Source organism: Malurus melanocephalus, unplaced genomic scaffold (genome assembly GCF_030028575.1).
Source record: "Malurus melanocephalus ecotype Western Australia unplaced genomic scaffold, MMel_1.1 scaffold_0, whole genome shotgun sequence".
NCBI lineage: Eukaryota > Metazoa > Chordata > Aves > Passeriformes > Maluridae > Malurus > Malurus melanocephalus.
Genome location: NW_026623232.1, coordinates 827,570 through 840,389, shown reverse-complemented (window position 1 = coordinate 840,389; position 12,820 = coordinate 827,570). Strand labels below are relative to the sequence as shown.

The window sequence follows — 12,820 nt, the reverse complement described above, 5'->3', positions numbered from 1 at the left end:
AAATTGTCTTTTAATATTAGGGGGGAAACAAGTGGTTAYGGATAATCTTCCTGAGAAGGAAAAGCAAACCTAGAAGAACTAGGAATGCCTTTCAGGAAAAATTCCACCACTACTGATGGCATAAAACTAATCATATCAGTTACCAGAAATCAAGGCTTGACTATCTGTTGATTTTCCCATGTGCTGCTGGTTTAAAGTACAAGGGTGTATGGGTAGGCTTGACAGGCAGTACTGGAGGAAAAAGGAGTGGTTGTAGATGAGTTGTTGATTGCCTTGAAAATGTCACTTCCCTCTGTGATAAGGGAATGAGAAGTGTGGTGAAGTACTCAGTTTCTAATGCATATTACCATGTTAAGTTGTCAGCCTAAACTGCTTCTGAGGTTAATAAAGTATCACCTTGTGACACATTCTTTTTCATTTAAATCAGTGGTCTACTTTACTTGAAGACATACCAAGAATTTCCAAAATTAGGAATGCTAACTAATATTTTTCATAGTATTTCTCATCGTAGCGKTACAGTAACACTACTAAGTTTTTGTGTTTAATAGGAAAATTACTACACATACTGAGTATCCCAGTTGAAATATGACAGGGGGCATAATTTTCTGGAAAGCAGATGTTGTCTTCCTACTGGATTTCCTTTCTCATGCACTTCTCACTGGACTCCTGGTGTCACTAATATGCTTTTTTTTTTTAAATCTTGCACCATTTATACCTCACTTAACCATTAAACATACCACAACACAACTCTTTCTTCAGGAGCGCAAGTAATGTTGTCCATGGAAATTTGTGCTTTGATTTCCAAAAACTAAAATATACACTAAAATAAAATGAAAATATGTTAATTCCATTGATAGCAGTGTAAAGTTTTCCCTGATATATGCAGTCAAAGTAACTAAATGTGCTTATAAATGATAAACTTTTTCCTGCRTAGATACAGTTTTAGAGAGGAGTGATTGATCTAAAGTGCTGTGAGAAGACAGGAAAGAAGGTAAACTTTGTTTCTGCACAGTTCAACTAAATAAGCAAAATACACTTTTTTTTTCTGAATTACTCTTCCAAATTCCCTCTTTCCATCTGAGGCAGCTGTATTTCATCCCTCCAACACATCCCCTCTGCCCTCTCTGCACCTTTGTTTCACAAGCAACACGCTACTTTTGTTTGGACTTCCCTCCTTACGCGTGATTCTGATGCTGGGCTAAAGAGAAGTGATAGTTTGTCTCAGGAAAACTTGTGCAAAGTYACTTGGGGTGAGAACACATATTCTGGGCTTACTCCAAGTATATTCCTTGAAGATTGTAATCTTAAAATTTATAGAGTTTGGCTTTTATACACCAAATAATATTCATAGTCTGGTATACATAGCATCCTCATAGAACTCTGAATTGTGTGTCCTAAATGATTGATAGAGGGTCCTTGGGATTATCAAAGGCAATTTCATCCTGTATCTCATTTGTATTTTCACAGTAATTTGGTTCACATTATTTTCAAGCTTAATAAACAAAATACAGTATCTGTCATTTTGTCCATCTGCTGTGTGATACAACTTCCCTAAAATAGTAAGTGAAAGAAGAGCTGAAGCAATGAAACTCCAAATATGGTGTCATTAGTAAATGAATTATATACTAAATGTAAGGAGTTATTTTTAACCGATAGTAAGTTTATTAAAAWCAGAGATTTTGAAAGGAATAGGAAAGAGAGAGCCTTGCACTGTGAAGTATCATTCATGACTGAATGACTGGTTCTGCTAGAGGTGATGAGTCTGTCTCTTAATCGCACATCAGTAATTTATATCCAAATATCTGAAGACGACTGTGCATGAAAACAAACTTTTCAGCTGTGCACTTCWAATTTCAGTGAACCAACATCAATTCCAAACCTTTTGCTGTCAGACAATTCAGTGTGGGGCTTTTTGTGGTTCATTGCCTACATTGACTGTCAAGAGCCTTCCTCCACACAGGCAGAAGTTGCTAGGAGAAACTACTTGATGTGTTCCATGTAATTTTAACCTGACTTCAAATTTCTGAACCACTGCAACATCCCAGAAAAACTATTGCTATCTTTACCCTCTGACTGCACTAATGATTTTGTATTCCAGATAATTTCATTCACAAGCAACAATGCAACAAAAAGTTTTTTCTTACTCTGATCTTGCTTAGGTGTATCTAATTTTGAAACTGGAAAYTATAATATAATTTAAATATAAGCTGAATGATAGTATTAATGCTGTGCCATAGTCAAACAAKTGAAATCCTAACTCTTTGGTTTTGGTGCATATTTAGTATTTATTTCCTAATGGCAGGGAGCATTATTGCAGTGGTATTGATTATTATGCTGTTTTGTGCAGGCTTCACARAAACCACTGTTCCTGTGCAAAGCAACATATAGTTCACATTATAGGTAATTGTCTGCTTACATGGTCTAGATACAGGCAATAGGCTTCCAAAGAAAACATGAAYTTTTTGGAAGCTTAAAATGTGCCAGGATGATGTAGTTGCAATATTRTATGTTTTCAGATAATGACTTGAGAAATTACATTCCAGATCTTCTTAGTCCTGGGGCTGAGTCTGATGTGGTCATGGAAGAAGGGAGTGATGACAACGACAGTGAAAGGAACAGTGGCTTTATAGATGACATGGAAGAATCTATGGCACATGATTCAGAGATGTCAATGACAGGATGCCACAGTGACAATGGAGAAATGCAGGATGCTGATCTGGATCACGATGAGTCTAACAGGATGATCAGGTGAGCTGGGGGGTGAGGGTAACTTCCATCTTCTTTTGTATTATTTGTAAGTACCATGTCTATGGCTCAAAGGGAAATCTACATGGGCACTGTTCTTACTCGTTTAGAATGGAGAACACTGGTGAAATGTGGCTTAGAAATTGCAGTGAGAATACTTCACTGATTATATGCATTAGTAACTTAAGATAAGCTTGAAAATTATTGTCAAGTTGAAGTAGCAATTGAAAACTGATGCCCAAGTAATTCTTACAGGTCTGTTCTCTTATGAAAATGATGGTTAACTATTTGTGCATAAGCAATAGTAAACTATTTATTTATTAATTTACTTGTTGCTTATTTTCCAAGTAATTTTTTCCCTGGCTTAACAGTGCAATGCCTGGTCATTTAAGCAAATAAACAAACAATTTGTGTAAGTGGCTATGGTATAATCAGATCTAGATTAATTGTTTGCAATTTTAGATGCCTTTAGAAAAAAGGAAAGTTTGACAAACTCAAAGTAGTAATTTGAAGCAAGTTACAAAATAGATTAGTGCTTTAAAATGACTACCTAGTAAGGAAAACAGGAACTGAGTTGTGCAAAGTATGTCAGAAGTGTATTAAGAGAAGAAATGTTACTCACTTATTGGAACTCTCTGAATAGCAGGGAAAATAGTAGGGATTRTTCATTGTCAGGGAACCTAAAATGAATTAGGGTAATTTCAGCTGTAATTTTCTTGATGCAAAGGATCTATACCTTTAAGAATTACAGAACCTTTTTTTTCACAGGTTGGACCTGCAATTTCCTCTTTTATTTTGCTTGTTGGGAGTCTCTTTAAGTAATGTGTTCTTGTTTGTGTATTACTATCACACAYCTGTTGCACTAACCGAAAGCAATCCATTTCAACAATATGCAGTTTTACTTCATGCAGTGGCTAATTACTGTCATATTTATYTGCATAGATATGATTTGTATGATATATAGACATCTTGTATCATTGCAATATGAGCCTGCTCTTAGGCTCRTATTGTTGCAGAACATTTTAAATTTCCAGGTTTTATTAAGCAGACAGCATTGCAAATTTTCAAAATAAATATATCCAATTGTAGTAATAAACATAACTAAGGAACGTGTTTTACCTATTTAAGGGACATTCCTGTATTTCCAGTAATACCTTCTCTCAGTTATTTCTAAGGGTAGTTTCCATATCAATGGMTATTTTTAAAAGATCTATAAAAGGCAAATAAAAAGTAAACCTTTTGTCAGTACAGACAAGACTAGCTAAATAGGAACTGCAGATCATTTGATGATTTTTAGGCAGTAAAGCGATGTTAACTATATGTTACATACTTAATTAAACTTTCAGACAGACCTTTGTGCATTCTGATGGGAAACTAGCAATTCATAAAACTTATTTCCAGAATGCATTACAGTGAAGCAGGGCCATCTGCAGACATCTRCAGTCACAACAACTTTGGGAACTTAACGTATTATTCTTTTCTTAGATGGTATTAGTTCTTTTTTTGTTGAAGTTTTTGCGCCAATAGGTTTGCTAGCAGGGCAGAATACATGACCGGTCTTGTGCTCCGTTTTCTTATAAAGTGCAGCATCACTGTTTGGAGTCCTGCCAAAAATAACTAAGCATTTCTGTTCAGGATTGAAGYGGATTGAGCCCATATTCCTTTACACAGAATATGCTTTAGGAATTGTTAGCTCTAACAGCAAGGAAAATGGGCTGGGTTGCTTCTGATTAGTGCTGGATTTTATCTGGTGGTGCTATCAGGCACGCTGTCATGTTCCCACACCTTCCCAGCTTTCTGTGTGTCAGCCCAGTGGTGGAAAGTTRCCTTGTGCCTACCTCACAAGGCAATAGGTTTTCACTCTAAATCCTTGAAGGTAAAATAGCTTAATCCTCTTTCTCAGAGAGGCTGCAGCAGATTCTCTGCTGTGCATGGCCAGGGTGTGTGCAGCTGGGCAGCCAACRTGTTTTGTACTCTGTGGAGTGTCATCTCTCCATTGTGTTTGAACCCAAGCAAGATCACAGGACGGTAATCTGATGGACAGTGTTTACTTGGGTTGTGAGAGATTCAAGATCAAATACTGGTCTGAATCATACATAGCACAAGCTTGAGCAGTGGCTCTTACAGCCTAGCTGAGGCTCTAGTCATTTGTCCATTTTCTTAGCTCATCTTTAGAAATATTCTTGGAAGAGTGCATGTAAGCCTTCAGAAGGTCTCTGACATTCTCATGGTGTAGCATTACAGTCTTTTTTCTTCATAATCTCAAGATACTTGGAATGACTAAAGAAAATAATGTGCAAACCAGGTCTGCTAGCAATGATAAAAATAAGTGTGGATATTTTGTGTGTGTGCATGATTTTAAAGATTTTTTTTTTTCTTTTTGTCCGAAGTTGATCTTCTTTTTAAAAGCTTTTAATGATTTATTCTTAAGCCCTTCAACCAGCAACAATATTCCATTAATGAGAGTGGTACAATCTGTGAAGCACACAAAAAGGAGAAGTAGCACAGTAATGAAGGAGGGTTGGATGGTTCACTATACAAGCAAGGACACACTGGTAAGAATTGTTATGGAAGACCTGTCTTCCAGTTAATATTATATTATAGTTTAGAATCAAATTCTAACAATATTCTGATCATTTGCAGTCACTCATGTAAGGCATTTCTTGAGATTTCTGAGATTCCTAAAATCCCAATTCTTATCATAACTAAGACTGGCACTGCTTGTAAGAACAGGAGACAGTTAAAACACACATAAACCATCTGATTATATCTGTTGCTGTATCATAGGCAGCCAAATATAAAACCATTCTGAAGGAAGTGAAACATAATGTTAAGGGTTCCCTAAGGTAGCTTTACCTTCCAGCTGCACTGTCCYGGATACCTTACTGAATYGAGACTTTTGGAAAGTAGATTTGTAAAATAAGTTTAGTGTAGAAAAAGGTTATTTTCATACCAACCTGCTAAAACATGAACAAAGCCTTCAGTATGTGATCTTCAAAAGTGAGTTGGGGTGTTCTAAGGGATACAGAAAGAAATTTTAATTGCTTTAGGAGTATGTATCAATAAATTGTGCTGAATGTAATGCAGGCGTTGAAATGACATTTTACATTTTTAAAACTTGTGTAGTTTTAACAGCCATTACTGAAACAGCAGAGCATAACAAGAGCTCTATAAATCCTAAATTCAACTATAAAGTCTTCATTAAATCTTCTAATAGTGAATAGGTCTTTATTGTTCACAGTACATGTCTTCAAACTAAAGARACGTTTTGGGAGTGGTACTTTGAAATGAAATTAACATTTCATTACTTTACTTGGAAAATGCTAGAACTATTTTTTACATGTTTTTCATTGCAGAGAAAGCGACACTACTGGAGGCTGGACAGCAAATGCATTACTCTTTTTCAAAATGATACTGGAAGCAAATATTACAAAGTAAGGAATATTTTTCAATCTCTTTTTGTACCAGCAGAATATGAGGACTAAATTACTGGATTGATGTTTACTAAAAGTACAGTAATAGTATAATTTCTATCTGGGTTTTTTTTTTTTTTAAATTTTTTTTATTATTTGAGCTGCATATGTGTGTTCTGCTTTTTGCAAACAAGTTTCTGATCAGAAAGGTGTCAGCCAACAAGGACCTACAAAATGTGTGTTGTGAAAATGATAAGTTTTTATATGAGAAGTCAAAACAGTTTTATTTTCTAATGGAGTTCTCTTGATATATGGGTGGCCCTGCGTTTTTTTCTGAAGGAACCTCACTGCTCTCTTCGATAAGTTTTGTTAAATAATTAAAAGTTCTATTTAGTCTTGGACAGAAGCATGTAGTATTTTACCATCAACAGTCCTCTGTGTCACTGAGTTTCAAGTTACAAGAGCCTTTTTGTTTGTACAAGAATCATGTGGTAAAAAGCAACAGCTGATACCATAAGCTAGTTAAATAAAGTTCATGCTTAAGCTTTATATGTTGATAATCTTTACACATAAAATAATTTTTTTTTTTCATTTCAGGAAATCCCATTGTCTGAAATTTTGTCTCTGGAGCCTGCAAAAACTTTCACTTTGCTGCCTCAAGGAGCCAATCCTCATTGTTTTGAAATAAGTACAGCAAATATAGTCTATTATGTTGGAGAAAACATAGACAACCTCTCAAGTGTTCCACTGAATAACAGTGTTATCAGCAGTGGTGTTGGCATTGATGTGGCACGAATGTGGGAGATGGCAATACAGCATGCCCTGATGCCTGTCATCCCTAAAGGGGCATCCACTGGCTCAGGACCCAGCCTGCATCGTAAGTCTGTTCATTTCTTCCATTTCACATAAGTAGAATGTGAATCACAAACACACAAATGACATTGCAAATGACATTGCTCAGTCTTCTGCACTCATCAAATTGCACGCGGGTAAAGGCTGTTCTGTCATGGCTTATCACTTGTCTTCCATTTTATTTTAAACACCACGGTTTCTAATCCATGTATTTTCAGTTTATAGTAGRATATCTGTATTAATATGCAAGATGCAGATTTTTTTAGTGAGCAAATAGTTACAAAATTAGTAAGGCTTTTAATACAAATTTGTGTTGCTGGTGTGATAAATAGCCTCCTTGTGCAGAAGGATGAAGTTTTCTGAGCTCCAGTTTGGAACTGATAGATATTTTTGTTCCATGTTGACTGTATTTGTTTCTAGCTATCTGCAGCAGCAGCTCTTCACTCTTTGGGTCACTGCAGCATAGATTATATGCTCCTTCTCATCATATTTGGCTGTACAGCTGCCTCAAACATTGTCCCATGCTGARATTAAAAGAGCTCAAGTGTGAAGAACAGCTATTCTAAGCACAACAAGGCGTGTGTGTTATCCAGGATGAAAAAGACTGAATATATCTTTGCTTCCAATTTACATACCTTTGTGTAATTCTCTAGCAAAGGTGACAGTTTATGTAAACCAAATATGAGACCTGTTTATTTCTGGCTTGGGTACTGATAATAAAGTAGCACAGAGCAAACAATTCCCCATTACTAAGCATGTGGTTGCTCTGTACTTCTGTTCAGCCTAGTCAGTGTAGCGAATTTGGATATGTCTACACAATTTGGATTAGACCTTTTCTTGCAATATACACCCACTTTAGCACTTGACATCTGGATGCTGTAATGCAGCACAAAATGCTAATGAGACCACAAGCCCTTCARAAACCAAGTAATACAACAGGCTGTGGCATTGCATCTCCAGGCACAACAGCTCGCATATCAGATTAGATCAGCAATGTCCTTTGCTTTCTCAACTGGGAGCCTGTATAAAATAGTGTCAAATTCTGTATGTCATTTCCATCAGACTAGTTGCCTAGTGCCCCTGGTTTGAGTCCAGTGTAGCTAAACAAATCACCTAAAGTGCGGGACTGGGCATGACAGCTGTCTTCTCTCCCTCTTGGGAAATTTGGAAAATTTCTTTACTAGTATATACTTATCTTTGGGTTATATGTGCAAAAATTAAGGTCATCTGAGATAATTAGGATTTCCTGTGGAGATTGAGAATGATAGCAACCTTCTTTCTTTTGCTCAAAGACTGAGACTTGTCCATGTCTTCGTCCATGCTTTTTCCGTGCAAACACAGCAGTACATATATTTGGAAACAAATTGGTGTTGATAAAAAGCCTCTCCATAACCGAAACATTCTATGCCAAAAGCAGTCTTCCTACAGAAAGAGTAAGCTATGTGAGGCGGAAGTTACTCATGTCCCTTACTACAGCTAGGATTAGTATTGATGGGTAGTAGCAAGTGTCTTCAGTGTGTAATACAGGCTTTATAGTAGGGGACACTGTTTACTTCAACAAATGAAAAGTCAGCATGAATGGGATTCTGAGCAGAAGAAGGAAGGAGACAGAAGTGGCAATGCTCCAAAGAGCATTCTTTCCTTTCCAAAGTATTGTCTTTGTGTAATGCAGTTAGCAGTAGGCATAGTCTGAATTTTTACTGAGCCCCTCAGTAAGTTTGCAGTTCAAAATGCTTATGACATGCTTGTGACAGCCTAAGCTCTGAACTGATAAATATTGGATCTGATGTTGGTTGTATTAAAACTCAAGTGCAAGGTTTTGTTTCCATTGTGTCCTAATTTTTAAATTTCAATAATGTCTGTTAAACCAGTTGAAGTGTGTATTATTTGTAACAATATGCAGTCTAATTTGAATGTGAGTTTGCCTTCATCTGAATAGCAGCAAATATGTTGTAGGTGACTAAATAAATCAAAATTATTAATAATTGCACTAAATAAAACCAGTTTAGTTGCAGTTGTTACTTGCATGAAGTACAAAGCCTCAAAACAGAGTGGAAAAGAGCAATAAGAAGCTTATAAATAGGAATGATGAGACTTCACTATTACAAAATTAATAAAAAATTGTATAATTCTATTTTTTTCTATACACTGCAAAACTGTTTAATTCATCTATTTGTGGTATAATTTTATATTAGCTGGTATACAAACAAGCTGAACTAATTGGTGCAGTTTCTAGAGCTGTCAGTAGGTACTGATGTAATGTGAATGTCATTTCCTATTACTACATGTTAGAACTAAAAGCACAGCAATCTAAAGTATATTTTGCTTTCTTCCCCAGGGGACATATCAATCAGTATTTCTGTGTCAAACTGCCAAGTCCAAGAAAATGTGGTAAGTGTTCTCTGGATGCTGGTGCTAGGCATGCTCTGATTAAGTTTGCAAAGTCATTSATCTGTTTTTCAGGAGGAGTGCTAGAGGAGTTCCCATCAGCCATTTCTCACTTACTTTGTAGAAATTAACAATTAGCTTTTTTAACTTTTGAGAAAAACCATCTTTATGGCACCTTTTCTTGAGATGCAAGGATTCTGTGTGAGTAATTTCACAGACATTAACTGTGGATCTGTGTGGGGTGTTAATTACCAAATGGAAAAGCAAGGTTTAGAAATTACTAGTTCTTTGAATTTGTCAGGTGAACTTTGTAAAACTGACCACAAGGCTTGATAAATATACCATTTCCTGTCATCTCTGGGAGATCAGATACTCTCTGTTGTACGAAGATGAAACTCTACCCAAAGGAAGAGTTGCATATATCATTGCACACCCATAGAGAATTCTGGTTTTCTTTTATTCTAGAACAGTTGGACACAGGTCATGTGGTCACATTAAACAGTCCCACTGCTTGCTTTCTGTCTCATTGCAGAGGGGAAAAAAAATAGATATTCCCTGCAGCCAGCTAAAGCTTTGGGATAGCTCTGGTAGTTGTCAGAAAAAGATTGCCTGCCAGGGATGTGTCCAGTTGTTTCCTAACAAAAAGACAGCCTTTTTTTATGGATTAGGTATTCTTATTATGAATTAGGCTGGTTAAATAACAGGAAAATAAAACTGAGCTGCAAGTTTTGATGTTTGTTTGAATCTCCCAAATGAATCTGCTAGCAGCTTGTGCTTTAGCTGGTGTTACAGCACTGAGAAATAGTGAGACATGAGACTCCATTTGTGCCAGAGAGGCAATATTTTACCCCTCTCAGTGAACCTGTTGAAGATTCCTCAGCCTTTACAGCACTTACAGTTAATATGGCTTGTAAGAAAACACACCTGAATTTTTTGGCAGATAATATATTTTAAAATGTACTGTACCAAAAGTATGTTATTTCCCACTAGAAAAAACAAATGAAATACAGATTTTCTTTCCATATCCTTAGGGCTTAATGTCTGTTATGTTTATATAAACAGGATATTAGCACTGTATACCAAATCTTCCCAGATGAAGTATTGGGATCAGGACAGTTTGGAATTGTTTATGGAGGTAAGACTTTGGTGTGTTGTACAATTGCACTTAAGATAAAAATTTTCTTGAATGAGGAAATAATTTGGATGCTGAAATGTTTTGTTGCAGAAATTAGCTTTCTCTTGTTTCACTTAAGCACTATACATTGAACAAAATATATGTTTATGTTTTGTGTTGATTAAGTAATTTTGGAGATTGAAGTTTTCTGCCTAGTAGTGGGTCAGTGYATATCAATAGCTTCACGTTCTCTGTAAATTCAAATAAAGCAAGTAATGAAGTGCAGAAAGCTCTTCTGTTTGAGAACTGCAATGAATGAAAAATAAAATTTTCTTCTTTCTGTTTTTCTTTGCATATTCCAGTGAGGCATTTTTTGTTGGGTTTTTTTTTCAGTAGCTTGTTAGAATTGTTTCTCTTTTTATTTTCTTACTAATTTTTCCTCTCTCTTTTCTCCTTTGTTCAGCAGTTTTTTGGGGGTGTGTTTAGGTACAGCTATTGTTTGACACAGTGTGAAGTGAGAACTAACAAATTTCTCACTGAGGTATCCCTGATTCTCTGATAAACCTGGGACATGCACTTACATAGCCTAAAGGCTATCACATACTCCATWATTTGCTAGTCAGGAGCTACCAGTGAAGGACTCAGCCTACAACCAGTCACTTGCAGAGAATGCAGCTGCAGCTTATATATGGATGAAAAAATTCACTTTGCATCTATATTGTTGAAATGTAGAGCTGATTTTCTCATATGTTTCTTACATGTTTAAATGGCTTTGTCAGACGATAGTAAGAACGTTTCTGTTGTCAAAGGGTAGAAAGAAGATGAATGTCAGAAAASTTTTAATGTCTTAGCTGCAAACCAKATCTGAGAATTACTTGATTATGGCCATTTGTACAATCCGTGAAAGGGTAACACTTCTCATAATTAATCATGTTAATTGATAGCTTTTGTTTTATTAATGCAGGAAAGCATCGCAAAACTGGAAGAGATGTTGCCATTAAGATAATTGATAAACTAAGATTTCCAACTAAACAGGAAAGTCAACTTCGTAATGAAGTTGCCATTCTGCAGGTATTTTTTTCTTTTCTTTCTTACTGTTTAAGCTCCATTATTTATTTGTATAAATACCASATAATATTATAATCATTTTAATTGATAATCACTCACGTTTTTTAAAAATACTAGTATTTTTTGTGCTTGTTCTCCATAAACAGCTAAGAGCAATTGTATAACTAGGAGTTACGATTTCTGCAGTTTTAAATACCAGGCACAATAAGGAAAATGTATGTTTGTTAAACTAATTTGAAATTCATACATTTTCCTGTACTGCCTCTAGAAATTTTGTCCCTGTTGCCTACAGGTAAGGCATGTAGTTTAAATTACAAAATACTGAAACATTGTCTGGATAAGGTGGGGGTCTGAAGTCTGGATATGTAATGATAAAAGCTACTGACCATATTCAATAATCCAGTGCTGTGTTTGTCTTTAATAGAATCTTCATCATCCTGGGGTTGTAAATCTGGAGTGTATGTTTGAGACGCCAGAAAGAGTCTTTGTTGTTATGGAAAAACTCCATGGAGACATGCTGGAGATGATCTTGTCAAGTGAAAAGGGCAGATTGCCAGAGAGAATAACAAAGTTTTTAATTACTCAGGTAAGAAATTAATTATAGACCTAGAAGGAGACTTGAGGTCAATTATTATCACTGTTTCTTGTGTTTCCAATTTGGCATAATTTACCTGTTTKGTTTATGAAAGTCTGAGAAAAACAAGAGTGGTAAACCAGCTTTCTTTACATTACTGTACCTTATCTGATAGATACTAAACCATTAAGAGGTCCTAAAACTRGACACATGTAGAGCTGTTGGATGGAGGGGGCATCAAGCTGCAGCTGTTCATATGGTGGAAGAATTTAGCACGAAAAAAAGGAAAACACTAAAAGCCAAATGTTAAACTACAGAAAGAAATTTGAGCCTCTTTAACTTCCCATACCAAACCACTGAAGTTTGTGCTGTGCACTGTTACACCTATTTTCTGTGCTGAGATTGGATCTTAGTGCTACCTGTGATTGAGTCTGGCATCAATTGTGAATTCTGTTAACAATTTGGTCTGGGGTTTGTTTGAGMTTCCTCTTGTTGTATTCCTGTAATATTACCATACTGCTTCTCTGGCTGCCCGAAATACTGGTTTAAATTGAGATACACAAACCAGTAGTGAGCCACCTCACAGTCAGAGCAGCCCATGTTTCGACAGTCAGGAAAAAAGAAAGGAATGGGAACAGCTGTTACGTTGTTTATTATTATAAACTT

General features: G+C 35.9%; 1 protein-coding gene across 1 annotated transcript in view; it reads left to right on the top strand.

The window, feature by feature from the left end:
• The window catches only part of PRKD1 (protein kinase D1), a 112,595-nt gene that overhangs the window by 87,466 nt on the left and 12,309 nt on the right, over window positions 1-12,820 (top strand). Inside the window, exons 7-14 of the mRNA XM_057372285.1 lie at window positions 2,544-2,748; window positions 5,177-5,300; window positions 6,102-6,179; window positions 6,756-7,035; window positions 9,349-9,401; window positions 10,461-10,533; window positions 11,477-11,583; window positions 12,005-12,166. Coding sequence (XP_057228268.1) covers window positions 2,544-2,748; window positions 5,177-5,300; window positions 6,102-6,179; window positions 6,756-7,035; window positions 9,349-9,401; window positions 10,461-10,533; window positions 11,477-11,583; window positions 12,005-12,166 — 1,082 coding nt within the window. The remainder of the gene's footprint in view (window positions 1-2,543; window positions 2,749-5,176; window positions 5,301-6,101; window positions 6,180-6,755; window positions 7,036-9,348; window positions 9,402-10,460; window positions 10,534-11,476; window positions 11,584-12,004; window positions 12,167-12,820) is intronic.